Source organism: Mesoplodon mirus, assembly GCF_964341445.2.
Source record: "Mesoplodon mirus genome assembly, chromosome: X".
Lineage (NCBI taxonomy): Eukaryota > Metazoa > Chordata > Mammalia > Artiodactyla > Ziphiidae > Mesoplodon > Mesoplodon mirus.
In genome coordinates, this window is record NC_138981.1 from 5,157,360 (window position 1) to 5,185,074 (window position 27,715).

General features: G+C 40.6%; 1 protein-coding gene across 1 annotated transcript in view; it reads left to right on the top strand.

Annotated features, from left to right (window-relative positions):
• LOC309796428 (uncharacterized protein) overlaps nt 1-19,631 on the top strand; it is a 201,155-nt gene extending 181,524 nt beyond the window's left edge. The window contains exon 4 of the mRNA XM_082609512.1: nt 19,232-19,631. Coding sequence (XP_082465638.1) covers nt 19,232-19,279 — 48 coding nt within the window. The 3' untranslated portion in view covers nt 19,280-19,631. The remainder of the gene's footprint in view (nt 1-19,231) is intronic.
• Nucleotides 19,632-27,715: the final 8,084 nt, after the last annotated feature.

The window sequence follows — 27,715 nt, forward strand, 5'->3', positions numbered from 1 at the left end:
AGTGCTTTCGTGTGAAGACAGGGAATCCATGTGTTTGAAGGCTCCCTGGTGAGGCCATCCCGCTGACAGACCCTCCTTGTGATGGACAAGGTGCCGGTTATTTCAGCTTCCTTCCCCCTGCCCGGATTTAGCTTTACCTGGGATATTTCTCTGCGAGGGAGAGCAATGCTGCGTGAACGTGCAATTGATTTGTATTGAAAATGTTGTTTTGTGTGCAGCGGGGGCCATGGGGGCCGTAAACAGAGGTGGTGAGGGGTTACTCCGGTCTGTGCATCCTCCAGGTTTACTGTACCTTCGGAACGCAGTGTTCTCACCTGCTGAACGGCAGTTGCTGGGAGGGCAGGTCCTGGGTCTGCTTTTGAAACGCAGTGCAGGATCTGGCGTAAGAGGTCTGGGATGAATATTTTTTTTGATAAGTGAATGAGAGTGAATGTACTGAGTGAGGGATGGATGCCTGGCCGCATGGATAGATGGGTGGGTGGTTCATGGTGTGTATAGGAGGGAGGAGAATGAGAAAAACGTGCTTATAATATTGCTTTGATGTTATTAAAAAATACGTATAAAACAGGGTAGTCCCTTTAAAGAAATGCTGGATTGCACACAGCCTCTGGTGCCAAGTCTTGTGCCCCATGATCCGTTGAATACCTAGCTGATCAAGAACCTTCTACCGTGTGTTTAGAACATCAAGACAAGCCCTAGAGGATTCAGCATCTATCACTGTCATGTGACTTGAGGGCTAGCAAACCCCTCCCAGCTTCCTGCGTAGCAATCGCTCTCTCTCTTCTTGTTTGAAATGTATCTACTTTAAATTTAGGCAAGAATCGACTTGGTGAAAATGCAAATGATATTAAATCTGTTTTAAAATTTGTTTTGGTTTGGTTTTGCTACCTGACAGTGCATCTAGCTAAACACTGAATTTGACCCCAAACCACCAGAAAATCCTAAGAGCTTCGCAGGAGGGGGGATCCTTGAGGCCCTGGAACTTTCTGAGAGCTTCACAGAAACAGATGATTGGGCAACACTAGGAAGACAGGTCGGAAAAGCCAATGGAGATGCTGTAAAATTTCACCTCTTTCATTTGGCGTAAGTCAGAGTCCTAAAAGTTAATTAAATCTTAAACGAAGGCACATGCATGTGTACGACAGTGAGCTTCCCAGGCCGGCATCTTCAAGGGGGTCTTCAGTTAGAGAGGTAAAGGGAAGACCCATCAGATGAGACTGGAGAAGTGTTTAGAAGGAGGAAAGAGGATTCTGTAAAGCTTTGCATAAGGACATTTCTATCATGGTTCCTGAAGTTAATGCTGTGTGGGCTCCAGTGGCCACGTCGATGACGTGGAGCCTGAGTTACGAACCATTTCCATTTGGATTTTTTTCAACGTATCTAAAAAGGGCAAGGAAGTATTGCTGTGCTGATGGAACCAGGAACTTGTTCAGAAGATGAGGATGAGAATGTCCTCATTATGTTCTGCCTTCAGAGAGAGGGGAAGCTTGGGGGCGAATATCATTAATCCTCTGGCAGCAATAGAGAAGAGCAGTTTGAATACGGATGGGCAGCCTCAGAGGAAGGAAAGAAAACTCTCTTGCAATCGCGTGCAGTTGTCAAGAATGAGTCACCCAGCCAACTCTGCGTGGAGAGCCTCTCCGAAGGGATAAAAAACAGAGAAGGACACTCAAAAATTGTTCTGTCATTCCCCTCCCTCCCTACCAAACTGCTTCCCCGAATACCAGATAGAGAAAGCTCTGAAACAGCAGCAATAGCGAAATCTGTTGTTGCAGGGGAAACGCTGTTCCTGGTGAGGCAGAAACGTCTGGAGACTGAGGAAGAAAAAAAGGGCAAAGGGCCCCACATGTGACTGTGCATGCTTGGGAGAAACATGTGCACTCTTTCTGGAGTCAACAGAGTTTCTCGGGGTATCACCGATGCACTTCCTGGATCTTCAAGTATGTGTTAACTGAGAGACAGGTTGATATTCTCTGCCTGTCATTTCTAGGGAGTGTAGTAGAGAGATGCCTGTTTCAGTAGAGGTTTTGGGAACTTTGCAAATGAATCAGTGTACATATCATCTGTCTCTCATAAAAGCCCACATAATAAAACATTCCTAGAATTTTAGTTTGGGGGTTGGCAGGGTGTGCAGGGGAAGGAAGGTTTCTGCAAATAAATGTGTATGTCTTCTCCTATGAGCAAAAGAAAATATGAGACTGATGAATCTCTCTTTGGCTTGTCGTTCAACAAACGTTGACCTGAATTCACAATCCAAGCTTCTTAGGTGACTGAATCTGCATTCCTAGGAGCACCAAATTCCGCAGGGGTTCCTGATGGATTGCATCCTGATTAATTCTTCATGTTTTCATTTTGTGCTTTGTCTTCACCTGGGAGTTGACTCATAATAGTGTCAGCACATACAAACATCAGATGAATGAACAGGATTGCCTTTTATTGAGGCTGTTTATGCCTCATCTCCCAGAGAGTCTCAAGTTTCTTGGTGTGTCCAGAGTCTTTTTCTCAGTTACTTTGAGGACACAATTCGGAGACATGCAGCAGCCGACCTGTCAAACCCATCTTTGGGCCTCCCACATGGACCCTATTTCATTCCTAAGATGATTCACCAAAAGGGGTGACATCGACATAATACACTATCACATGGATCAGTGACATATTACACCTATGAAGGAAAATGACACAAAGTAAAAACAAATACGTGCAAAAGTTATATTCAGAACCACTTGGGATGAGGGAGATTGATCATTAAGATGGGCTCACTTGAACAGTCTCAGGGACCTTGGGACAACATTAAATGCACCAACATTTGAATTATAGGGGTCCCAGAAGAAGAAGAGAAAAAGAAAGGGACCGAGAAAATATTTGAAGAGATTATAATGGAACACTTCCCTAACATGGGAAAGGAAATAATCAAGTCCAGGAAGCACAGAGAGTCCCATACAGGATAAATCCAAGGACAAACACGCCAAGACACATATTAATCAAACTATCAAAAATTAAATACAGGGGCTTCCCTGGTGGTGCAGTGGTTGGGCGTCCGCCTGCCGATGCAAGGGACGTGGGTTCGTGCCCCGGTCTGGGAGGATCCCACATGCCGCGGAGCGGCTGGGCCCGTGGGCCATGGCCACTGGGCCTGCATGTCCGGAGCCTGTGCTCCGCAACGGGAGAGGCCACAACAGTGAGAGGCCTGCGTACTGCAAAAAAAAATACTAATAATAAATAAATTAAATACAAAGAAAAAACATTGAAAGCAGCAAGGCAAAAGCAACAAATAACATACAAGGGTATCCCCATAAGGTTAACAGCTGATCTTTCAGCAGAAACTCTGCAAGCCAGAAGGGAGTGGCAGGACATATTTAAAGTGATGAAAGGGAAAAACCTACAACCAAGGTTACTCCAGCCAGCAAGGATCTCATTCAGATTCGACAGAGAAATTAAAACCTTTACAGACAAGCAAAAGCTAAGAGAATTCAGCACCACCAAACCAGCTTTACAACAAATGCTAAAGGAACTTCTCTAGGCAGGAAACACAAGAGAAGGAAAAGACCTACAATAACAAACCCAAAACAATTAAGAAAATGGTAATAGGATCATATGTATCGATAATTACCTTAAATGTAAATGGATTAAATGCTCCAACCAAAAGACATAGACTGGCTGAATGGATACAAAAACAAGACCCATATATATGCTGTCTACAAGAGACCCACTTCAGACCTAGGGACACAAACAGACTGAAAGTGAGGGGATGGAAAAAGATATTCCATGCAAATTGAAATCAAAAGAAAGCTGGCATAACAATTCTCATATCAGACAAAATAGGCTTTAAAATAAAGACTATTACAAGAGACAAAGAAGGACACTACATAATGATCAAGTGATCAATCCAAGAAGAAGATATAACAATTGTAAATATTTATGCACCCAACATAAGAGCACCTCAATATACAAGGCAAATGCTAACAGTCGTAAAAGGGGAAATCGACAGTAACACAATAATAGTAGGGAACTTTAACACCCCACTTTCACCAATAGATCATCCAAAATGAAAATAAATAAGGAAACACAAGCTTTAAATGATACATTAACAAGATGGACTTGATATTTATAGGCCATTCCATCCAAAAACAACAGAATACACTTTCTTTTCAAGTGCTCATGGAACATTCTCCAGGATAGATCATATCTTGGGTCACAAATCAAGCCTTGGTAAATTTAAGAAAATTGAAATCATATCAAGTAACTTTTCCAACCACAACGCTATGAGAGTAGGTATCAATTACAGGAAAAACGGTAAAAAATACAAACACATGGAGGCTAAGCAATACACTACTAAATAACCAAGAGATCACTGAAGAAATCAAACAGGGAATCAATAAATACCTAAAAACAAATGACAATGAAAACACGACGACCCAAAACCTACGGGATGCAGCAAAAGCAGTTCTAAGAGGGAAGTTTATAGCAATACAATCCTACCTCAAGAAACAAGAAACATCTCGAATAAACAACCTAACCTTACACTTAAAGCAGTTAGAGAAAGAACAACAACCCCCCCCAAAGTTAGCAGAAGGAAAGAAATCATAAAGATCAGATGAGAAATAAATGAAAAAGAAATGAAAGAAACGATGGCAGAGATCAATAAAACTAAAAGCTGGTTCTTTGAGAAGATAAACAAAATTGACAAACCATTAGCCAGACTCATCAAGAAAAAAAGGGAGAAGACTCAAATCAATAGAATTAGAAATGAAAAAGGAGAAGTAACAACTGACACTGCAGAAATACAAAAGATCATGAGAGATTACTACAAGCAACTGTATGCCAATAAAATGGACAACCTGGAAGAAATGGACAAATTGTTAGAAAAGCACAACCTTCCAAGACTGAACCAGGAAGAAATTGAAACTCTGATTAAAAATCTTCCAACAAACAAAAGCCCAGTACCAGATGGCTTAACAGGCGAATTCTATCAAACATTTAGAGAAGAGCTAACACCCATCCTTCTCAAACTCTTCCAAACTATAGCAGAGGGAGGAACACTCCCAAACTCATTCTTTGAGGCCACCATCACCCTGACACCAAAACCAGACAAAGATGCCACAAAAAAAAGAAAACTGCAGGCCAATATCACTGATGAACATAGGTGCAAAAATCCTCAACAAAATACTAGCAAACAGAACCCAGCAGCACATTAAAAGGATCATACACCATGATCAAGTGGGTTTTTTTTCCCCAGGAATGCAAGGATTCTTCAATATATGCAAATCAATCAATGTGATATACCATATTAACAAACTGAAGGATAAAAACCATATGATCATCTCAATAGATGCAGAAAAAGCTTTTGACAAAATTCAATACCCATTTATGATAAAACTTTCCAGAAAGTGGGCATAGAGGGAACTTACCTCAACATAATAAAGGCCATATACAACAAACCCACAGCCAATATCGTTCTCAATGGTGAAAAACTGAAACCATTTCCACTAAGATCAGGAACAAGACAAGGTTGCCCACTCTCACCACTATTATTCAGCATGGTTTTGGTAGTTTTAGCCATAGCAATCAAAGAAGAAAAAGAAATAAAAGGAATCCAAATCAGAAAAAAGAAGTGAAACTGTCATTGTTTGCAGATGACATACTATACGTAGAGAATCCTAAAGATGCTACCAGAAAACTACTAGAGCTGATCTATGAATTTGGTAAAGTAGCAGGATAAAAGATTAATGCACAGAGATCTCTTGCATTCCTACACACTAATGATGAAAAATCTGAAAGAGAAACTACGGAAACACTCCATTGCAACAAAAAGAATAAAATACCTAGGAATAAACCTACCTAAGGAGACAAATGACCTGTATGCAGAAAAGTATAAGACACTGATGAAAGAAATTAAATATGATACAAACAGATGGAGAGATATACCATGTTCTTGGATTGGAAGAATCAACATTCTGAAAATGACTATACTACACAAAACAATCTACAGATTCAATGCAATCCCTATCAAACTACCAATGGCATTTTTCACAGAACTAGAATAAAATATTTCTCAATTTGTATGGAAATACAGAAGACCCTGAATAGCCAAAGCAATCTTGAGAAAGAAAAATGGAGCTGGAGGAATCAGGCTTCCTGACTTCAGACTGTACTACAAAGCTATGGTAATCAAGACAGTGTGGTACTGGCACAAAACCAGAAATATAGATCAATGGAACAGGATAGAAAGCCCAGAGGTAAACCCACACACGTATGGTCACCTTATTTTTGATAAAGGAGGCAAGAATATACAATGGAGAAAAGACAGCCTCTTCAATAAGTGGTGCTGGGAAAACTGGACAGCTACCTGTAAAAGAATGAAATTAGAACACTCCTTAACACCATACAGAAAAATAAACTCAAAATGTATGAAAGACCTAAATGTAAGGCCAGACACTATAAAAATCTTAGACGAAAACATAGACAGAACACTCTATGACATAAATCACAGCAAGATCCTTTTTGACCCACCTCCTAGAGAAATGGAAATAAAAAGAAAAATAAACACATGGGACCTAATGAAACTTAAAAGCTTTTGCACAGCAAAGGAAACCATAAACAAGACGAAAAGACAACCCTCAGAATGGGAGAAAATATTTGCAAATGAAGCAACTGACAAAGGATTCATCTCCAAAATATACAAGCAGCTCATGCAGCTCAGTATCAAAAAAACAAACAACCCAATCCAAAAATGGGCCAAAGACCTCAATAGGCATTTCTCCAAAGAAGACATACAGATTGCCAACAAACACATGAGAGGATGCTCAACACCAGTAATCATTAGAGAAATGCAAATCAAAACTATAATGTGGTATCACCTCACACCAGTCAGAATGGCCATCATCAAATGGTCTACAAACAATAAATGCTGGAGAGGGTGTGGAGAAGAGAAAACCTTCCTACACTGTTGGTGGGAATGTAAATTGGTATAGCCACTATGGAGACCAGTATGAAGGTTCCTTGAAAAACTAAAGATAGAGCTACTATATGACCCAGCAATCCCACTACTGGACATATACCCTGAGAAAACCATAATTCAAAAAGAGTCATGTATCACAGTGTTCATTGCAGCTCTATTACAGTAGCCAGGACATGGAAGCAACCTAAATGTCCATCGACAGATAACTGGATAAAGAAGATGTGGCACATATATACCATGGAATATTACTCAGCCATAAAAAGAAACGAAATTGAGTTATTTGTAGTGAAGTGGATGGAGCTAGAATCTGCCATACAGAGTGCCGTAAGTCAGAAAAAGAAAACCATATGGTAATACATATATATGGAATTTAAAAAAAATTGGTTCTGAAGAGCCTAGGGGCAGCACAGGAATAAAGACACAGGTGTAGAGAATGAACCTAAGGAAACAGGGAGGGGGAAGGGTAAGCTGGGACAAAGTGAGAGAGTGGCATGGACATATATACAGTACCAAATGTAAAATAGATAGCTAGTGGGAAGCAGCCGCATGGCACAGGGAGATCAGCTCGGTGCTTTGTGACCACCTGGAGGGGTGGGATAGGGAGGGTGGGAGGGAGATGCAAGAGGGAAGGGATATGGGGATATATGTATACATAGAGCTGATTCACTTTGTTATACAGTAGAAACTAACACAACAATGTAAAGCAATTTTTCTCCAATACAGATGTTAAAAAAAAAAAAGATGGCCTCACTTAATGAACTGGAAGGGAGAGATGTTACTAAACTATTCACAGATTAACTCAGAAATAGATGGCAGCCAACAGACCTGCCAGGTCACACAATCTGCATTTCTCATCCCTGCCACCTTTTTTTTTTTTTGAAGTATTGTTGATTTACAATGTTGTATTAATTTCTGCTGTACAGCAAAGTGATTCAGTTCTTTGGCAGCCACAAGTCTGTTCTCTATGTCTGTGAGTCTGTTTCTGTTTTGTAGATAAGTTCATTTGTGTCATTTTTTAGATTCCACATATAAGTGATATCATATGGTGTTTGTCTTTCTCTGTCTGACTTACCTCCTTTAGTATGAGCATCTCTAGATCTATCCATGTTGCTGCAAATGGCATTATTATTTCATTCTTTTTTGTGGCTGAGTAGTATTCCATTGTATATATATACCAAATCTTGTTTATCCATTCCTCTGTCGATGGACGTTTAGGTTGTTTCCTTTTCTTGGCTATTGTCAATAGTGCTGTGAATATAGGGGTACATGTATCTTTTTGAATTATAGTTTTGTCTCGATATACGCCCAGGAGTGGGACTGCTGGATCATATGGTAGTTCTATTTTTAGTTTGTTGAGGAACTTCCATACAGTTTTCCATAGTGTCTGCACCAATTTACATTCCCACCAACAGTGTAGGAGGGTTCCCCTTTCTCCACACCCTCTCCAGCATTTATTATTTGCAGACTTTTTGATGATGTCCGTTCTGACCGGTGTGAGGTTGTACCTCATTGTAGTTTTGATTTGCATTTCTCTAATAATTAGGAATGTTGAGCATCTTTTCATGTGCCTACTGGCCATCTGTATGTCCTCTTTGGAGAAATGTCTATTTAGGTCTTCTGCCCAGTTTTCTATTGGGTTGTTTATTTTTTTGTTGTTGAGTTAGATGAGCTGTTTGTGTATCTTGGAAATTAAGCCCTCATCAGTTGCCCCTGACTTCTAAACAAGCCTTGCCATTTTCCCATGCACCAAATCTTCCTCTTAATCATAGACAAGTCTCGTCCTGATTGACACCGTCTATACTGGGTTGAGGTGATGAGAATTCTTAAAGGTTTTCTTTTTTCTCAGAGTAAATACTGCTTTATAAATAATCATGCATATGTGTTGATGACACATATTTGGACTTGAGCTACCTAGTTTACCTCATTTGGGCACCAGTCAGTCATACTCATTATTTAATCTTGGCCATGATGACAATGATGCTATTAATATATTGTGGCCTTCTGGATATCCTCTTCCATCTCACAAAGCCAAGAACTTCTATATCCACATGTCTAGGACTCTGGCTGAAGAGCAGACAGGGTCAAAGTCACCCCACAGAAGGATCTTCAACACCGTGTTGTTATATGTGGGAAAATGAAAAGCAAAGGGTCCAAGTACCCATGGTACCTGCATAAAATGGATATTCTGCAGCTGCTAAGAATCATGTTTTCAGTGCATTTAAGTTCATGGGTAAAGGTCCAAAAATAGAATATTAATCAAAAAATACAGGCTATAATGCTATCTCTATAGAATTAATTAAATTTTGGAAGATGTGTATGTATATATCTAGAAGACCTATGTCTTTGAGACTGCTATAGACACTCCCTCATGTACATCCCCATCCACATCTGACAGAGACAGAAACAGAGAGAGATGAAAGAGGGAGGAAGTTGGGGAGGAGGAGGGAAGGAAAAACATTCAGAATCTTGAGAGATACTAATAAGTATCTCTGGTGAAGACATCATAGGTTACTTTTACTTTCTTCTTTGCCTTTTAGGATTTCTAAAATACAGTTAAATATGATCTGACTTGTGATTTTGTAAAATCAACCATGTATGACAATGCTGAAACTGCAAAGTTTCTGAAAAGCATGACATAGGAATCAAAACCTGCTGAGGAAAAAGAAGTACTGCCCCAAGTATGAGAGAGTCAGTGTTTTCTGGTTGATGTTACACTGGGGATCAGACGTGAGACTCTGCCCTTGCTCTCAGTAATGGAGGGCAGGACACTGCATGCTCATCTAAGAGTCAAGATTAGGGACTAAGGCTTCCTTTTAACATGTCCCAGGGCCCAGCATGGCCCCTGTCTCCCCAGCAAGCTCCCGTTATTTAGCCAGGAGGCACAGAAAGGTCACAACAGAACTTAGCCCTGGAACGATACCAGCCACCGTCAATGTAGACAGGACATTTGGTAGATCCAGAAGCCAGTGAACACTGCTATAAACCTGCCTATCCTGCACACAGTTGACTTGGTGTCCTGCTATGTCTCCCCCAGAAGTGCCTCTTGCCCTGCTCATCCGGGAGAATAGCGACGTGTGCTTTGGACGTGCATCAGGAAAATGCCAATCGTTAAATCTGTGGCTTGAATGCACACCCAAAGAACTCTGCTTTTACACAACTACTGCTAATCTGTACAGTTTTCCTATTCCAAGGTGTTGTTTTAGGAGGGAACTTAGATGATCTTGACTAAACTTCAGCAGATGCATAATCGCCAGGCAGGTGTCGTTTCAGCCTCTCTGTGATGTCTGACGTCAGGCTGAGTTGCCATCTGGCATTCATTTGAGATGGTCACCTGGGAAACCTAAATTAACGACATGGCAGGGATCAGGTAATGGGGTACCATCATTTTTCAGGTAGGCACTCTGGATTTGAAGCAACAAAAGATGAACTTGGAAGGTGTAGAGATGATGGTAGTGACATGGGAAGAAAGACCTTGCCCTTGACTTCTTTCTGTCAGCTCGAGAAAATAAAGACACATATTTCAGAACTTAGATCTCTCATTGGAACAACTATCAGGAAAATTAAACTCCTCATGCTACGTGAAAAAGATTTTTTTCAGAAGTTTTTCAAATAGCAGAGATTCCTTTCTTTGATACACGCACCTACACATACACATAAACAGGTATGCAAAATAGAGATGTGTATATATTTTATTATTATAATTTTGACTGCTATTAAGTTAAACCCGGATAATTTTTTAAAGCGTTTTAAATTCCTTAGCTGTTATTCTTCCGTTTTATTGCTTTTCATCAAACCATTTCTGTTGTAAACACGTTTTCTCATCTCTGGTGGTGGCACACACTTACACAATTTTTCTCCTGTTCTTTGCCACCTCCTTTTCCTCTGAGTTCTCATGGTGGACTTTCCCAGGGCTCCAACTTTGGCCCCCATTTTCCCGCTGGCGGTGTTGTCTCCAGAGGCAATGTTATATAGCATCTACATCATGATGACTCCCAAATTCTTATCTCTGACCTCGACCCTAAAATCCTGAATCCAGCTACCTAATTGATCTCTACCCTTGGACGCCTACAGGGCAACTCAACAGGAACATATCCAAGATAAAGCTACTGCTTCCATAACCCACAAATACTCAAACTCTCTTTTCCCCAGTATTTCCATGTCATTCACCAGCATGGGAACCCGGATTCACACATGTGATTCCTTCCTTTCTCTCTTCCCACATCCATTCATAGACTCCATTAATAAGCCTTGTCAACTCTACTTTTAAATTGTATTCCAGATCTGTCCAGTTTTCTTCATTTCTACTAGTGACAGCTTTCTCCATGCCGCCATCATTTCATCTCTGTTGTTACAAGAGCTTCCTAGGGGTCTCCCAGTCACCACTCCTACACAATCCAGTATCAGTTTGCCAGAAATTCCACAGTTTGCGTGATAAATTATCACTCTTGCTCCAAACCCTGCAGGGCTTCAATCACACTTTGATGGAAGCGAAACTCCTAGACTAGCATAGAAGGCCTTCCATGACCTGCCTTTCTTCGCCTCTTCAAGCTCATCCCTCCAGCCCGAGGTTTCAGCTCCACAGGTTCCTCAAACATGCTATGCTAATTCCTGCCTATGGACCCCGTCCCTGAGGGCTCCCTCTGCCTGGAATCATCTTCCCCAGTGTGTCCACATGGCTGAGTCCTTAACTTGCAGGTTTCAGTTTATATATCCACTCTAAAAAAGCCAGCCCTAACCGTACAATATGAAGGAAATCTGCCAGTCAGTCTCCAGAACGTTTTCCTGATTTATTTTCTTCATAGCACTTACCACTTTCTATTTATTTGACGTCAAACAAAGGATCTTTTTACACCTCATTTTCTTGGTCTTTAAAAAAGGCACAATGATATTTCATAAAGCTGCTCTCAGGATTAAAGGAGTTCATACACAGCAGTTAATTAGAGCAGTATTCCCATTGGCAATCAATACACTTATTTGTATACACAGAATTCAATAAATATTATCTGGCTAGTATTTAGTATCATATTATCAAGGATATGAACTAACTTTTTATTGGAGCACAGTTGATTTACAATGTTATATACGTTTCAGATGTACAGTGATTCAGTATTTTTATAGATTTTACTCCATTTAAAGTTATTATAAAATATTGTTTATATTCCCTGTGTTGCACACTACATCCTTGTATTTTTTTTCTACCTAGTAGTTTGAACTAACTTGTTTTAAATCACAAGTAATAATTAGGCAATAATTCTGCAATGAAGTGCCCAACCAAGGCCTTAACTTTATTCTCAAAAGTCTGTAGCTTAAAAATACTACAGAATGGCCCTCTAACCATCCCTGCATGTGTCTTTTGGTGAACTCGCATAAAAACGCTTTGCATATTTACCCAGGAGTGGGAATGCTGGGTCACAGAATAAGCATGTCTTCAGTTGTACATAGCTCCCTACAGTTTTCCAAAGTTTATTGTCCCAATTACATGTTTACATTATACTTTAGGTTCAGTCAAATGGTTTTCACATTAGCAATGTTGAGAAATAAGTCCTCCAGAATATAACCCATATGACAAAATATATTCTTATTAGCTCAAAAGCTTATGAGAATTAAGAAGAAATGTATCAGCATAAAAATGATAAAGAAATTACAGATTACATATCACTCTGCCTTTGTATTGCATGAATCATTTAGAATATCTCATTATTTTAATTGCAACCAATTACTCCAGTCAGAATAGACACAGTAAGTATTATTATATATTTTAGGAGTAAATTAAATATATCATTGAATAGCTCATCCTAACATCCCGCTCTTGGATTCATTAAATGATCAAAGCTTCCATTAATGCTCCTAGGAATTTCAAACCCACATAAATACATCATTAGGATGAAGGTGAACATCTTTAAGGTAGATTTACCAGAAGGTTAGAACGTTGGGATGATAGCTCATGTGCATTTCTAGTTTTATCACGTGCAGTTATGCCATTACTGGAACACTCACAGTGATTGTACCATCTGGAAGGTTTAAAGATAACTAAACATGAAGATGATATTCTGTAGTGGTTTTATTGGGGTTTTATTGTATGTGAATCCAATATTGCCTTCATTTGACTCCCTAGGTACATAAATAATTTTCCAGTTTCTTTAAGGAGACAAATACATTTATTCAATAAGAGAAATGAATATTTTGAAAACAATTTTGAATAGTAATAGCCTGTGTTTGAGACAGAATTTCAAAGATTGTGGTATGAAATAATCATTGAATCTAATAATGTGCCTTTCTCCTTCACTTTTCCTCCAAAATTAAAATCCTTAGAGGTAACCTTCTATGATTTGGAGCTAGTATTATAAATTTATTACTTTGTTATATTTTGGTAGTTCTTCCCAGCCTACCAGCACAACATACTTCATCTGAGTTGTATGCAATGTGTTGTTTGGTTAACTCACTGTCCCAGTTAATGTGTAGGTTTGCTAATTATTTTCAGTTTGACATTTCGCTTTTGCTGTTTAACCAGATTCTAACTACATCAACAGCCCACTTTTAGCTAAATTCATTCTCTTCCTGTGTTTTCCAGCTGCCTTTTTTTTTAATCAATTTCCTCTTTTGTTTGTACTGTTTCTTGTGCATCTTTAAATTGGTGTACGTTAATTTATAAAGATTAAGAAACAAGTCTTACAAAAGTAAAAATACATTTTTCACAGGCTCAATATTGGGGGAAGTGACCAGTTTAGCTTCATTGTCTGGAATTTGTGCCTTTCTTTTCCATTGTGGATTTAGAAGTGGATAGAAACTAAATCCATTTGGAACATAAGCCCAGTGTTGGTCTAAACTTCTTCACAGGTGGTTTGTATCCTAATCCATGAAAAACCCAAACCCCTTGTCTTAGTTCATTTGGGCTGTTATGAAAGAATACCATTTGCCTGGGTGGCTTATAAGCAACAGATATTTATTTCTCAGTTATCTGGAAGCCTGGAGGTCCAAGATTACAGTGTCAGCAGATCCAGTGTCTGGTGAGAACCCACTTCCCAGTTCATAATCTTCTCACTCACTGTGTCTTCTCTCTGGGATCTCTTTTTTAAGGGCACTGATCCCATTCTTGAGGGCTCCACCCCCATGATCTCATCACCTCCCAAAGGTCCCACCTCCTAATCCCAACACATGGCGGGTTAGGATGTCAACATCTGGAGCTGGCAGGAGGTGGGGACACAAACATTCAGTCTACAGAACACATTTTAATAACACAAAGCATCATTATGAAGGAATCAGAATGCTATGGCAATATTTGTTTCCCCATAACATTGTCATTTCTTAGAGGAATACCAGCAATGATATTTTATACAATTTTGGTATACAATAGCTATTTCTAAAATAGATGTGCATTCTGGTGCCTAGTTCTTGCATTGTAAGAAAGTCCCATTTTTATATAAGCAAAACTCAAGCACCGTAACACTGTGTGACTCGTATTTGTATCTCGGCTTTGGTGGGAGGGAGCTGCAATAGTAAGAAGAAGAGCTTGGAGCCAGGCAGATGTGGGTTCAGGACCAAGCTCTGACGTGGGGCTTTAAGTCCACCCCTTTACCTCTCTAGGCTACCATTCCATCCTCTGTGGGACAGAGACAGTAAGACTTCAAAAAATATCGGTAAAGCACTTAGCAGAGTGGAAGGCAAATTGCCCTTCAAAATAGCTGTAGCGATTGACAGCCTTCCGGGGCCATGTGGGATTCCACTGAATCCTCTCCCTCGTGGCCGATAACCAAGCAGCTGCTAAGTTCCCACTCTTGGATCTAGAGTAGAGTGAAGAAGGGCGGTATGGCTGAAGCTTAGACTGCACAGGCAGGTGGGTGATGAGAGATGATGCTCTATGAGGCTGACAGCCCGGCAGGGTCTAGGTCATGGAGAGCCTGAGGTCGTATTCAGTTAAAGCCAGTCCTGACCCTACAGGGCGAGCGAGACCTTTGAGCCTGTTCTTCCCTCTGTCTGGACGTCTTTTGTCCCATCTCCACTCACTCCTGCCTATTCTCTCTGCATCTTTACATGTCTAATGCCAACTCCTATTTCACGTCTTAATTCACCATCAGCTTCCCCAAGATGGAACCTCTTTCAATTTTCTGAGATGCACTTCATCTAGTCCTTTTCAAATTCCTGCTTCATCACAGATGCGATGCTCTTCAGAAAACTTGGCTTGTACCGGTAATTGACTTTGGGGCCTCTGGGTGAATGCACATGGCCTTAGATTCAGACATTCATCACACAATCCTGCAATAGGTTTTTAAACATGTATCTGTTTCTCCCGTGCACTTGGTATCGCAGACAGGACTGGCTTCACCACACTACCATCCTTTCCCCACTCCTCCACCACTCTCTCTGGTTAACTGACCCCTTCCCCTTCCAAGACCTCTGTCCCGCCAGCCTTGGGCCTTCCTTTGACAAACTCACTCTCCTACTTGAGGACTTGAGTATCGTTCCTTATGGGAACAAGCCCCAACAAATACTGATTGAATGTGAAAAATATATGGAACACAGGGCTGTTCTTGACATGCCTTGAATGAGCTGTGTGTACAACTTAGTTTATCGTTGTTTCAGCTACTATTTACAACTTAGTTCATCATTATTTATGCTCCTGCTGCTTAGAATTTGCTTCCTTTTTCTTCCATTTCCTTTTTAGTGACTTTTCTAGTTTTCCCTAAAGACATATTTAATCATAGATATTGTACCACTTAATTAATTTCTATTGACTATGGTCTCAAGATACCTAACACATAAATGCAAGGTCTACTGTTTCCATCAGTGACTTCCTTGGCAAATATTGAGTTATTTACCCACAGAGCAGGAAATATAAACAACCTCATTAATCTCTACTCTGCCTGACCCAGGGCCCCCTCCTCCCAGACCTCAATGTAAAACATTGAGTATCCAGTCTCATATATTATTTACAGAGTACCATTGATTTATACAACTTTTCCTCGGTCAGAAGTCTAGTGATTCATTGGCCCCATATCCAGTTTGACTGCAGCAAGAGGAACCGTTTGCGAGGATACTATTTCCCAATGCATGAAACTGTTGTAGTGGATTTCTTCTGGTTTAGCCAAACAAGAATGCTCTGTAGGAATAATAATCTGAAACATGTGTGGACTGTTTGGCGAATAAATTCTCTAAGTAACAACTGAAAAGAAATTGCAACAACTATTAAAGTGAAAAGCCTTACCCAGAAGCAGAAATTATTTCATCACCAGTGCTTACATGAAGAAATCTGAAGGCCATATAGACATTTCTAGACCTTCCGGCAGTAGAGATAAACAAATAGGATATGTACAGAACTACCTGCCACTTTTTTTTTTTTTTTTGCGTTACGCGGGCCTCTCACTGTTGTGGCCTCTCCCATTGCAGAGCACAGGCTCTGGACGCACAGGCTCAGCGGCCACGGCCCACGGGCCCAGCCACTCCGCGGCATGTGGGATCTTCCCGGACCGGGGCACGAACCCGTGTCCCCTGCATCGGCAGGCGGACTCTCAACCACTGTGCCACCAGGGAAGCCCACCTGCCACTTTTTGTATTAGACAAGTGCCCATTCCCTGCTAAGAAGTCCACAGGAAACTTCTACTATTGCTTTCTTGTGCTTGTCTTAAAATACGGATATTAGCTCATGTAACTTCCTGAAGTTATCTGAACAGAAATCTTGGCTCATTCTGTTTTTTTTTTTTTTTTTTTTTAATTAATTAATTAATTTATTTTTTATTTGGCTGTGCCGGATCTTAGTTGTGGCACACAGGATCTTTCATTGTGGCTCGCGGGATCCAGTTCCCTGACCAGGGATCAAACCCAGGTCCCCTGCAGTGGGAGCATGGAGTCTTCACCACTGGACCACCAGGGAAGTCCTTCATTCTGTATTTTTCAATGTTTGCAAATTAAAAAAAAATAAGATTTAAATAGTGCAGGAAAAAAATGCCATAATCTTAACACACATGGAAAAGAAAGGGTTAGTGGCAGTCTGGGAATCCATTGTCTTTTTTTAACTGGGGACACAGAAAAAGAATGAAGGTGACCAGGGTAGTACTCCCTGTGAGCTTGTCAATGTCAGACCTCTTGGCAAACACTGAAACGGTAGTTCCTTATGGTAGAGTCTATATCCATCCACTTTTAGCAGAATGTAACTGGTCTACCTGGTATTGTTTATGAGTTTAGGGACAGGGCTCCCCAGATGATGTTACATAAGTGATGGAAATATCTGAGTAGAAAAAAAGGTGGTTCATGAAAGTAGTTGCTTCCTTCTGTATAGAGGATATGCTTCCACAATTTCACAAGCATTGCGTAGAGACCTTGTATGTTAAACCTGGATCAGAGTGTCAAATGAAACAAAAAAGGATTCTACAAGTGTTAATGATCCAAAAACGGCTTTGCCCATGTGGAATTATTAGTGAAGTTTGATACTAGGTAAGATTTCAGAGTGAATCTCATTTGATAATCCAGTGCATCTTATCTTCACGCTGATTTCATTTTAGTAGATATTCCTCACCTTTGTCCATAAACACAAATATGTCATTTTAATATTTCATATCATAATGTTCACTTAGGTCTGTCATATTTTTTTTAAAGAAGAAATACTCAACATTAAAGCACAAAGCATCCAACTTTAGAAGATAAAAGAATAGTAGAGATAGGTTTCCTTAGAGTAAATTTCCCTTTCCTCTGAGTTCCGTTTTTATCTCCTTTTTGTTTGTTTTTGGTCTATTCACCTTGTTAAAACTGAGGCTATTTGGTCATCCTGAGCTATCTAGTCCATCTGGACAGTGACACACTAAAATGTCACCTGACAGCTTTTGTTTTCTCATGGTGGACTTTAAAATAGAATCGTTTTCATCATAGTGAAAGCAGGACAGTTTTATTAAATATATGCATAACTTTAGTACACGTTTACACTAACCTTTGTTACAAAATAAAAAGATTTGAGACATTCCCGCTTTCCAGAAACACCCTCAATTTACAACTCCTGACTGGCTTTTCCACCACAAGCACCCAAACCATCCTCAATTTATGAAATGACTCACAGGAGGGTATAATCACTTTGGGGCATCATGTAATGGTGTTTTTATCTTACTAACTCTTTCTGGGAAGTACGAACCAATCTCAGGTTTTTTTTTCCATACTGCCAAAGGAGTACATGCATTGTCCTGTGTAAATGAAATAGTTTAATTTGCATAACCTTTTAAAATTTTGTCACTTCTAAATTTTGGTGCCATTCAGCAAAGCTGTTTCCCCTTGTTCTGAAGTTCTCTGCTGGGGAACAAAGTCTGTCAAAATCTGGCCTCACTTTTTTTCTTTTTAATTGAAGTATAGTTGATTTACAATGTTGTGCCAGTCTCTGCTGTACAGCAAAGTGACTCAGGTATACACATAGAGACATTCTTTCTTTAAAAATTCTTTCCCATTATGGTTTATCCCAGGAGATTGGATACAGTTCCCTGTGCTCTACATTTGGACCTTGTTGTTTATCCATTCTAAATGTAATAGTCTGCATCTACCAGCCCCTAACTCCCAGTCCATCCCTCTCTCTACCCCTTTCCCCCTTGGCAACCACCAATCTGTTCTCTATGTCTGTGAGTCTGTTTCTGTTTTGTAGGTAAGATCATTTGTGTCATATTTTAGATTCCACATATGATATCATATGACATTTGTCTTTCTCTTTCTGACTTAGTTCACTCAGTATGATCATCTCTAGGTCCATCCCTGTTGCTGCCAATGGCATTATTTCATTCTTTTTTATGGTTGAGTAATGTTCCATCGTGTATATGTACCATAGTGGCTGCACCAACTTACATTCCCACTAACGGTGTAGGAGGGTTCCCTTTTCTCCACACCCTCTCCAGCATTTGTTATTTGTAGGACTTTTTGATGATGGCCATTGTGACTGGTGTGAGTTGAGTGATACCTCATTGTAGTTTTGATTTGCATTTCTCTAATAATTAGCAACGTTGAGCATCTTTTCATGTGCCTGTTGACCATCTGTATGTCTTCTTTGGAGAAATGTCTATTAAGGTCTTCTGCACGTTTTTTGATTGGGTTGTTTTTTGTTGTTGTTGAGTTGCATGTGCTGTTTGTATATTTTGGAGATGAAGTTCTTATCGGTCGCATCATTTGCAAATATTTTCTCCCATTCCGTAGGTTGTCTTTGGGTTTGTTTGTTTTCTGGTTTTCTTTGCTGTGCAAAACCTTGTAAGTTTGATTAGGTCCCATTTGTTTATTTCTGTTTTTATTTCTATTGGCCTCACTCTTTTTCAGATTACCTTTGTTCCATCCTCTCCCTTGTCTCCACCTTGGCCATGTTGAAACTGTCCCTAAGCTTTGTCACACCGTGCACCTTCATTAAGTTCCTTGACTCACCCCAAGAGAATGAAAAATTTACAATGCATTTGGTAAGTTTTTACTCCTTCAAGACCAGTCAATCCCTTCCTGCCTTCTCTGCCCACAGTACTATGTAGTTCCATTCTCTCTCCCTTCCCCTGAGGAATTAATACTTAACCATTTACGTGTTTTCCTTTGTGAACTGAGAACCTCAAAGGTAGAGAAGGAGCCTTCATCATCTTTCTGTTCCCAAGGTCAGCGCAGCACCGTACCAGACTCTTAGCAGAAGTGCAGTCAATGAATAAACACTGAGTGAATATATGGCAAGGCGGTTAGTGGACACGTGACCAGCCTCCATATAGTGTAAGGAGAGACGGGTCGTGATTCTTCTCGTACATGTAATATCTGCCCGGGCACTACTGTCTGCAGTGTCTGGAAACAAAACATTAAAAAAAAAAAAAACTCCACAGTGACACAAACCATTGTTCAGAGACTGTTTTTACCAAGACAGAAAAGAATTAGCTCCTTTATCAATTCTCGAAACATGCCATTTTATGCTAAAATATGATGCCATTATAATGAGATAGTTGTCATACTTGAGGTAATTGTGTCTATCCAGAGAATAAAATTGTTTCTATAATGGAAATCAAACAACATACCACAAGATGTACGTGTTACTCAGCCTGAACTTCCTGAAATCGTTTTCTTGAGATATTATTGGTGTTTTACACTTTCCCTGTCCTCGCCATATAATTATGCATTATACAGATGGGATATCAGTTACAGAAATCGTTTCTGAATGTTCCAGGGAAATTATGTGCAAAGTTCTTTGAGTTGATTGGGAGCTGCTGTTAAACTTGTCTGGTTTTTTACTGTGTGGAAGGGCATGTTGAGTGGTGATAAGACTGTGCATGTTTATGTGGAGTTCTGGGCTTATCCCATCTTAGCAATGGAAACTGAAGTGTTCTCCCCCCGCCCATCCTGTCTTTCACGCACATCATTGTAAGTGCACTGACCAGGGGGGCTGAGTCTCCAGTTGTTTTTACATACTCAGCACCCAATACACTGATTGTGTGTTGCATAGTATGTGCTCATTAATTTTTTTAAATGAATTAATGTAGTGAAGAGAAAGGCAGGCTCTATAGATGAAGAAAACTCAAATATACCAACATGTTGATAGTGATAATTAAAAAGAAAATAACTTCTTGTTTTTTATTTTCACATTTCAGTATGTCTTCACATTTCTAAAGGTTAAAAAAACCCTCTCAGGACCCTGTGCTCAAATCGTAGCCCAGTTGTGTTCTGGATATCACCTGGGAGCCTGTGAGAAAGGCGCATCCTTGGTCCTCTCTCCAGAGCTGCTGAATCTGAATTTCCAGTTTAATAAGATCCCCATGTGTTTCATATGCACAGTTAAGTTTGAGAAGCACTACTCCAACACATTTTGTCTTAATATCTAACAAAACGTGTCTCCATTAAGAAAAGACGTACTTGATACTGCTAACGCCACTTTCAGTTTTCTTACTGTAAATTCAAAATACTGAGAAATACTTGGTGGAAAGTGTCACTGCCTGTTTTACTGGACCATGGAGAAGGTCACATTTCAGACAACCTAGAAGGTGGTGAAGCAGCAGCCATGTGGCTTTCTGGGGAAGAGCATTCTGAGAAGCAGGCATCGTCCGTGCCTTGGAAGGGTGACTGGAGTGTCCAAGGGTCAGCTCAGGGCTTATGTGGCCCCTTGCTGTGGGTGGAATGATCAAGAGAAGAGTGATGAGAAGTCACGGAAGGGGGTCACGTAGCGCCTTGCAGCACGTTGTAAGGACGCTGTCGTTTACTTGCAGGAACATGCTGAACCATTGGAAATTTGGGCCAGAGGCTGGCATCATCTGTTCTGTGGGTCTCTGCTTGCTGTGTTGGTGGTAAGCTGTAGGAGGGAAAGTCTGGAAGGAGGAATCCAATTAGACTGTGACCGCTGTCCCCCAGGAGGGCAATGATGATGCTCTAGAGAGGGTGGTGAAGGAAGCAGATGCTTTGTGTCCTTGGAAGCTGGATGCTATAGGGCTTCAGAAAACAATGCATGGGTGGCTATGAAGAAAAGAAAGAGCTCATAGATAGTTCCTGAGTCTTGGTCTGAGTAGAGTTGACACAAAGGTGGAGAAGAGTGCAAGGGAAGCAAAGACCTTTTCTTTTTCCTTTTTCCGTGTATGTGTGTGTTGGTGGAGGGGGGGGCTGGGATTATGGTGTGGGTGAAATGATGAGGACATTCGCCTTTTTAAAAAAATTAACTTATTTATTTTTGGCTGCGTTGGGTCTTCACTGCTGCGTATGGGCTTTTCTCTAGTTGCGGCGAGCGGGGCTACTCTTTGTTGCGGTGCGCGGGCTTCTCATTGCGGTGGCTTCTCTTGTTGCGCAGCACGGCCTCTAGGCATGCGGGCTTCAGTCGTTGTGGCCCGCGTGTTCAGTAGTTGTGGCTTGTAGGCTCTAGAGCGCAGCCTCAGTAGCTGTGGCTCACGGGCTTCGTTGCTCCACGGCATGTGGGATCTCCCCGGACCAGGGCTCGAACCCGTGTCCCCTGAACTGGCAGGCGGATTCTTAACCACTGTGCCACCAGGGAAGTCCCGACATTAGCTTTTGACATGTTGAGATTAGGATGAGTGATTTCTTCTTCCTCATGGTTGAATAAGCCATTTGTGAAAACATGGATGAAACTTGAGGGCATCCTGCTAAGTGAAAGAATTCAGACAGAGAAAGAAATGCTGTTTTGTGGAATCTTGAAAGGCAGAACTCACAGAAACAGAGACTAGAACGGTGGTTGCTAGGGCTTTGGGGCATTGGGGAAATGGAGACATGATGGTCAAAGGATGCAAACTTCCTAGTTACTAAGATGAGTAGAAGTTCTGAGGTCTAACGTACAGTATGGTGACTGTAGTTACCAGTTCTGTATTATGTACTTGGAAGCTGTTAAGAGGGCACATCTTAAGTGTTCTCACCATAAAAAGGAAATGGTAATTATGTGAGGTGATGGAGGTGTTAACTAACCCTATTGTGGTCATCATTTCACTATATGTATGTGTTTGAAATCATCACCCTGTACAACTTAAAGTTACAGTATATTATATGTCAATTATGTTTCGATAAAGCTGGAAAAAAAGATGGAGATGAGTATGAGGCATCCATGTAAACCTACTGGGCTTCCCCGGTGGCGCAGTGGTTGAGAGTCCGCCTGCCGATGCAGGGGACACGGGTTCGTGCCCCGGTCCGGGAGAATCCCACATGCCGTGGAGCGGCTGGGCCCGTGAGCCATGGCCGCTGAGCCTGTGCGTCCAGAGCCTGTGCTCCCCAACTGGAGAGGCCACAACAGCGAGAGGCCCGTGTACCACACACACAAAAAAAAAACAAAACTGCTAACAGAGAGTTGAATGCACGAATCTAGCATTCAGGGGAGAGATGCAACCTGAAGATAGAAGTATTATCAGCAGAGAGGTAAGGTTTCAAGCCATCAGGCTAGCTGAGATCCTGGAGGGAGTACATGTAGATAGCAAATAATAAATATTCACAGACTAAGGCTGGACCACAGCAACGTTTCGAGGTTGTGAAGGTAAGGAAAAGAGACGACGGAGCCTGGGGAGAAACACCCAGTGAGGGAGGGAGGAAAAGAGCAGAGAGCAAGCGGCCAAGGTATGCACCTGAGGAAAGCTTTCCAAGGTAGGGAAAGTGATGCTTGTATCAAATGATGCCGGTAGGTCCACTCCACGGAGGACTGAGTTTGGCATTGCCTACAGCAGCATGGAGGTCACTGGGTGACCTCAAAACCTCCAGTGTCGCTGGATAGGTGTGAAGAAATCCTGGTTTAAGAGAAACACGGAAAAGAGAATTAATTGGAAGGTGACAAAATCAATCATTTTTTCCTGAGGTGCCTTAAGGTCAAGGAGAGAGCTTTGGGGCATTTCCTGAAAGAGAAGGTGGGCATAGGAAGAGATTTATGTTTTCCCTTTTAGGGGGGTGCAGGGTTATCCTAGGAGAGTCATAGCCTACTTCTTTTTTTTTTTTTTTTTTGTGGTACGCGGGCCTCTCACTGTTGTGGCCTCTCCCGTTGCGGAGCACAGGCTCTGGACGCACAGGCTCAGCGGCCATGGCTCACGGGCCCAGCCGCTCCACGGCATGTGGGATCTTCCCAGACCGGGGCACGAACCCGTGTCCCCTGCATCGGCAGGCGGACTCTCAACCACTGCGCCACCAGGGAAACCCCATAGACTACTTCTGAATGGAGGGCTCTAGTTCAGCATGCATAGGGATAACCATAGAAAGAGAGGGAGAATCGTGGGGGTGATATAGAAGTCCATTCTGGTGTGTTTTCAGTCATGGGAGCATGGGTGGTCTGAGGTCATGAGAGGGAACGGTGGATGCTGTGGGCTTGAAGGCTGGTAAGTGGGTAGACTGGAAGGCAGAGCTTGAGGAATCTCTACTGATAGCGTGGACTTTACCCCCGACGTAGGAAGGTCATGAACTGAGACCAAGGATGGGGAGAAGGGATTGGACTACTGGACCCTGGAGGAGAGAGGAGAAGGTGGGATCCTCTAGATCTGTGCCATTCAGAGTGTGGTCTGCACACCAGCAGCATCAGTATGACCCGGGGGCCATGTATTTATCACCAGCCTCTCCTGTGCTGAACAAACCAGAATCTGCACTTTATCAAGATGTCTAGGTGATTTCTAAGTTCTCAGATTTGCACTCCATTTGTAGCTGTTCTACATTTTAGTTTTCCGAAAATGATGTAAAAGGAAGTTTTTTAAGAGTTGAATGTACTGCTTTGAACTATGCTTCTTTTTACTGTAGTCATCAGATTTTCCCATCAGAGTTAAGCAAACATCTGATAATATAATGGATTCCCCATCCTGTGTGTGTGTGTGTGTGTGTGTGTGTACATGTATGCATGGGATTGATTTTATTGTTTGAGCTGAATAAACTCAAAAACTCATCAGTAAATCTATGTGATCCCAGAGCCTTTACTATCATTTTTTTTCTTTTTTGGTTTGTGGCTTTATTTCCTTTTTTTTTTAAAACTGTTATTGCTTTGTACAGATTTCCAACTTCTTCTAAAATTGTTGATTTAATTTTGGCCATTTTTATTTTTCAAAGATACTGTCCCTTCCCTAAAATTTTCCAATTTATCTGTAGGGATTTGTACATAGTAGTGCCTTATAAATCATTCATCTCTTCTCCGTGTCTGCCATATTCAGTTCCTCATTGTATTGATTGTATTGATTTTTTTCTGCTTTTCTGCTTTTTTTCATGCCTTTTCATTAAATTTTACAAAGTTGTCTATTTTTTTAAAAAGTATTTTTTTTCCTTTTTTTAACATTATTTATTTATTTATTGAATTTTATTTTTGGCTGCACCATGTGTTAGTTGTGGCAATCGGGGATCTTCATTGAAGCACACGGGATCTTTCATTGCGGAGCTTGGGCTGTTCCTTGCAGCACGCGGGCATCTCTTTAGTTGTGGCATGCGGGTTTTCTCTCTCTAGTTGTGGCATACAGGTTTAGGGCGCGTGGGCTCTCTAGTTGTGGTGCGTGGGCACCAGGACATGTGAGTTCTGTACTTCGCAGCACACAGGCTCTCTCATTGAGGCACGTGAGCTCAGTAGTTGTGGTGCACGGGCTTAGCTGCCCCCCGTGGTATGTGGGATCTTAGTTCCCCGAACAGGGATCGAACCCACGTCCCCTACATTGGAAGGCGGATTCTTTACCCCTGGACCACCAGGGAAGTCCTGAGTTTTGCCTGTTTTACTGATTGATTCAAAGAATAATTTCCTGGGCTTATTTATAATCATTCGGTTTTCTTCTTCTATTGTATGAAATTTAAAAAATTATATATAACATCTTTCTAATAGACAAATTAGACTGTACATGTAGGAACAAGGAGGGACAAGCAGTCATTAGAGAGTACCTCTGTGACACTTGATAGCTCTCTGCAAAGATGTTTTCCTGTGCGTTTATGTGCAGACGCCATCCACCTACATGTATTTCAATTAGCCTCATAGTATATATGTACTGTCTTAATCACCTGCTCTGTTTGCTTCTTCTCCGTTCAATAGTTGAGAAAGCGATGGGGTTAGGGAGCCTGGAATTCAAATTCTCAGCCTGTCACTGTGCTTTGTAACAAGAAGCACATTTCTTATCCACTCTGAAAGGCTCCCCCACCGCAAGTATTTTCTGTGGAAGACAGAGATAGTCACACCTACCCCACAGGGATGATGAGGAGACCGTGGTGATGAGCAGTTTCTACCTTAGGAAATAGGCATCGGTGTCAACTGTTGTTTTACAAGCATCGCCTGTTATACCTTAGCTTGCTTCGATCCTTATTATTATAAACAAATTATTTCTAAATCCCTCAGTAGGCATTTTGAGTATTTATCTGACAGTCTTTGCATTTTCTAGAAGTCCAGTTGGTCAATAAAAGGCCTGAAAGGGTTTTAAATTGATAACCCTTCTGAAAATTCAATAGTTGATATGATAACCAATACTTGACAGTATAATACCACATTTTCATAGGTGAAACAAATCCTTGTTGTTTCAATATGAGCTCATTTGAACGTGGGGGGTTTAAACATCTATTCTTCAGGAATATTGAGTAAGAATATACCCATGAAAAGTGAGTCCATGTAGCTCTCTCCAACCCGGATTCCTTGAATTGGGCCCTAAAGTAATGATTTTTCTTCTCTGCATCTACATTACTACTAGTTTTAAGAAAATAATCACTAAAATCATGTTTTTACTATTTTCTCATGCACATAAACTACCTGGTTGAGAAAAAAATAGGAAAATTTGATTCAAATTCATTTAATATATTTAAAATGAATTTTCTTTAAAAATGATTTTGGAAAATTTGGTGAATTGAACATATTCAAAGGTGGTAAATTGCCTTAGAAGAACTGACTGGTATTCAATAATTTGGCATCAGATGAATTAAATTGTGAAAAATTGGTTGTGTAATAAATAGATTTGGAGCCACACAGTTTCATATACAATAATTAATTAAATCTTATTATTCACATTTTCCTTGTTTATTTTTGCCTTTTAATCTGTCACGAGCAGAAAATGTTACATCTTCAACTGTCATGTTTCTGTTAATTTGCAAATTATTTTTTCTTATTTATTTATTTATTTATTTATTTTTATCATTTATTTATTTATTTATTTTTTGCAGTACACGGGCCTCTCACTGTTGTGGCCTCTCCCGTTGCAGAGCACAGGCTCCGGACGCGCAGGCTCAGCAGCCTTGGCTCACGGGCCCAGCTGCTCTGCGGCATGTGGGATCTTCCCAGACCGGGGCATGAACCCGTGTCCCCTGCATCGGCAGGCGGACTCTCAACCACTGCGCCACCGGGGAAGCCCTGGAGTCTATTTTAAAAAGGTATTTCAGGTAAGTGTTTTGAAGAAAATGCCTGAAGCTAGTATGATAGGACGTAGGTAGAGGGAACAAATTTTGATCGGTTATACCTCTAAGGGTATTTAAATTCCTCTATTTTGGGTGAAAAGAGGCTAATATCCCAGCGTCTGCTGCTGTTGTGGTGATGGTAATATTGTTATTACCATATTGTTATCAAATTGTGTGTGAGTGTGTGTTCAGGTCAAAGAATATTTTCAGAATTATTCCTTTTTAAAAAAATCAGTATAAAATTCCTTATCACCTAACATAAAGATTCCTTTGGTGACTCAATGTGCATACACTTGCAAAACCAGAAATAGCATTCTCTGCTTCTGGGACTCACAATTTAGTTTGTAACTATTAACAGACATTATTGATCACAGTATACATATTCTCTACATTTTCATTTATTTCTGTTGACCTATTCTGTCAAAGACTGGGAACTGCAAACTGTATCTTTGCATTTCAAAATACATTTTGTTAAGTACATTTCAAATATATTTGGATGCTTTGTCATTCACCTCATAAATATTCATGACTATAATAACTCCACTGACATTGTATCTTAATTGATGAGTGGTTTCGAATTTTGTCCTTGAGATATTTTAGTATCAAATGTTTGAGCAAATCAAGCTTTCATCCATCTAAGAGTCCTGGTTTTTTTTTTAAACCATCTTTTTGTGCAGATGAATTGGGTAAAGACTTGGAACATTCGTTTTTTATGAATTTCAAAAAAGATTTCAAAAAAGATAAAAACTAGATAGAATTACTTAAAATCAATCTCAGATTATTAAAATAGAGAAAAATGAAAAAAGATGAATAACCTGAGCTCACATTTTTTTTAAAAAAGAGAACGAATAAGTCAAAACACTGATATACACATTTTTTGGTTAAGATATTGATACTTTTTACTCACACTGCTTTCAAGTGTCTGATGAGATCATGGTTTCCATTTTACTATCTGATATAATTCCACCTTAGAGATTATCA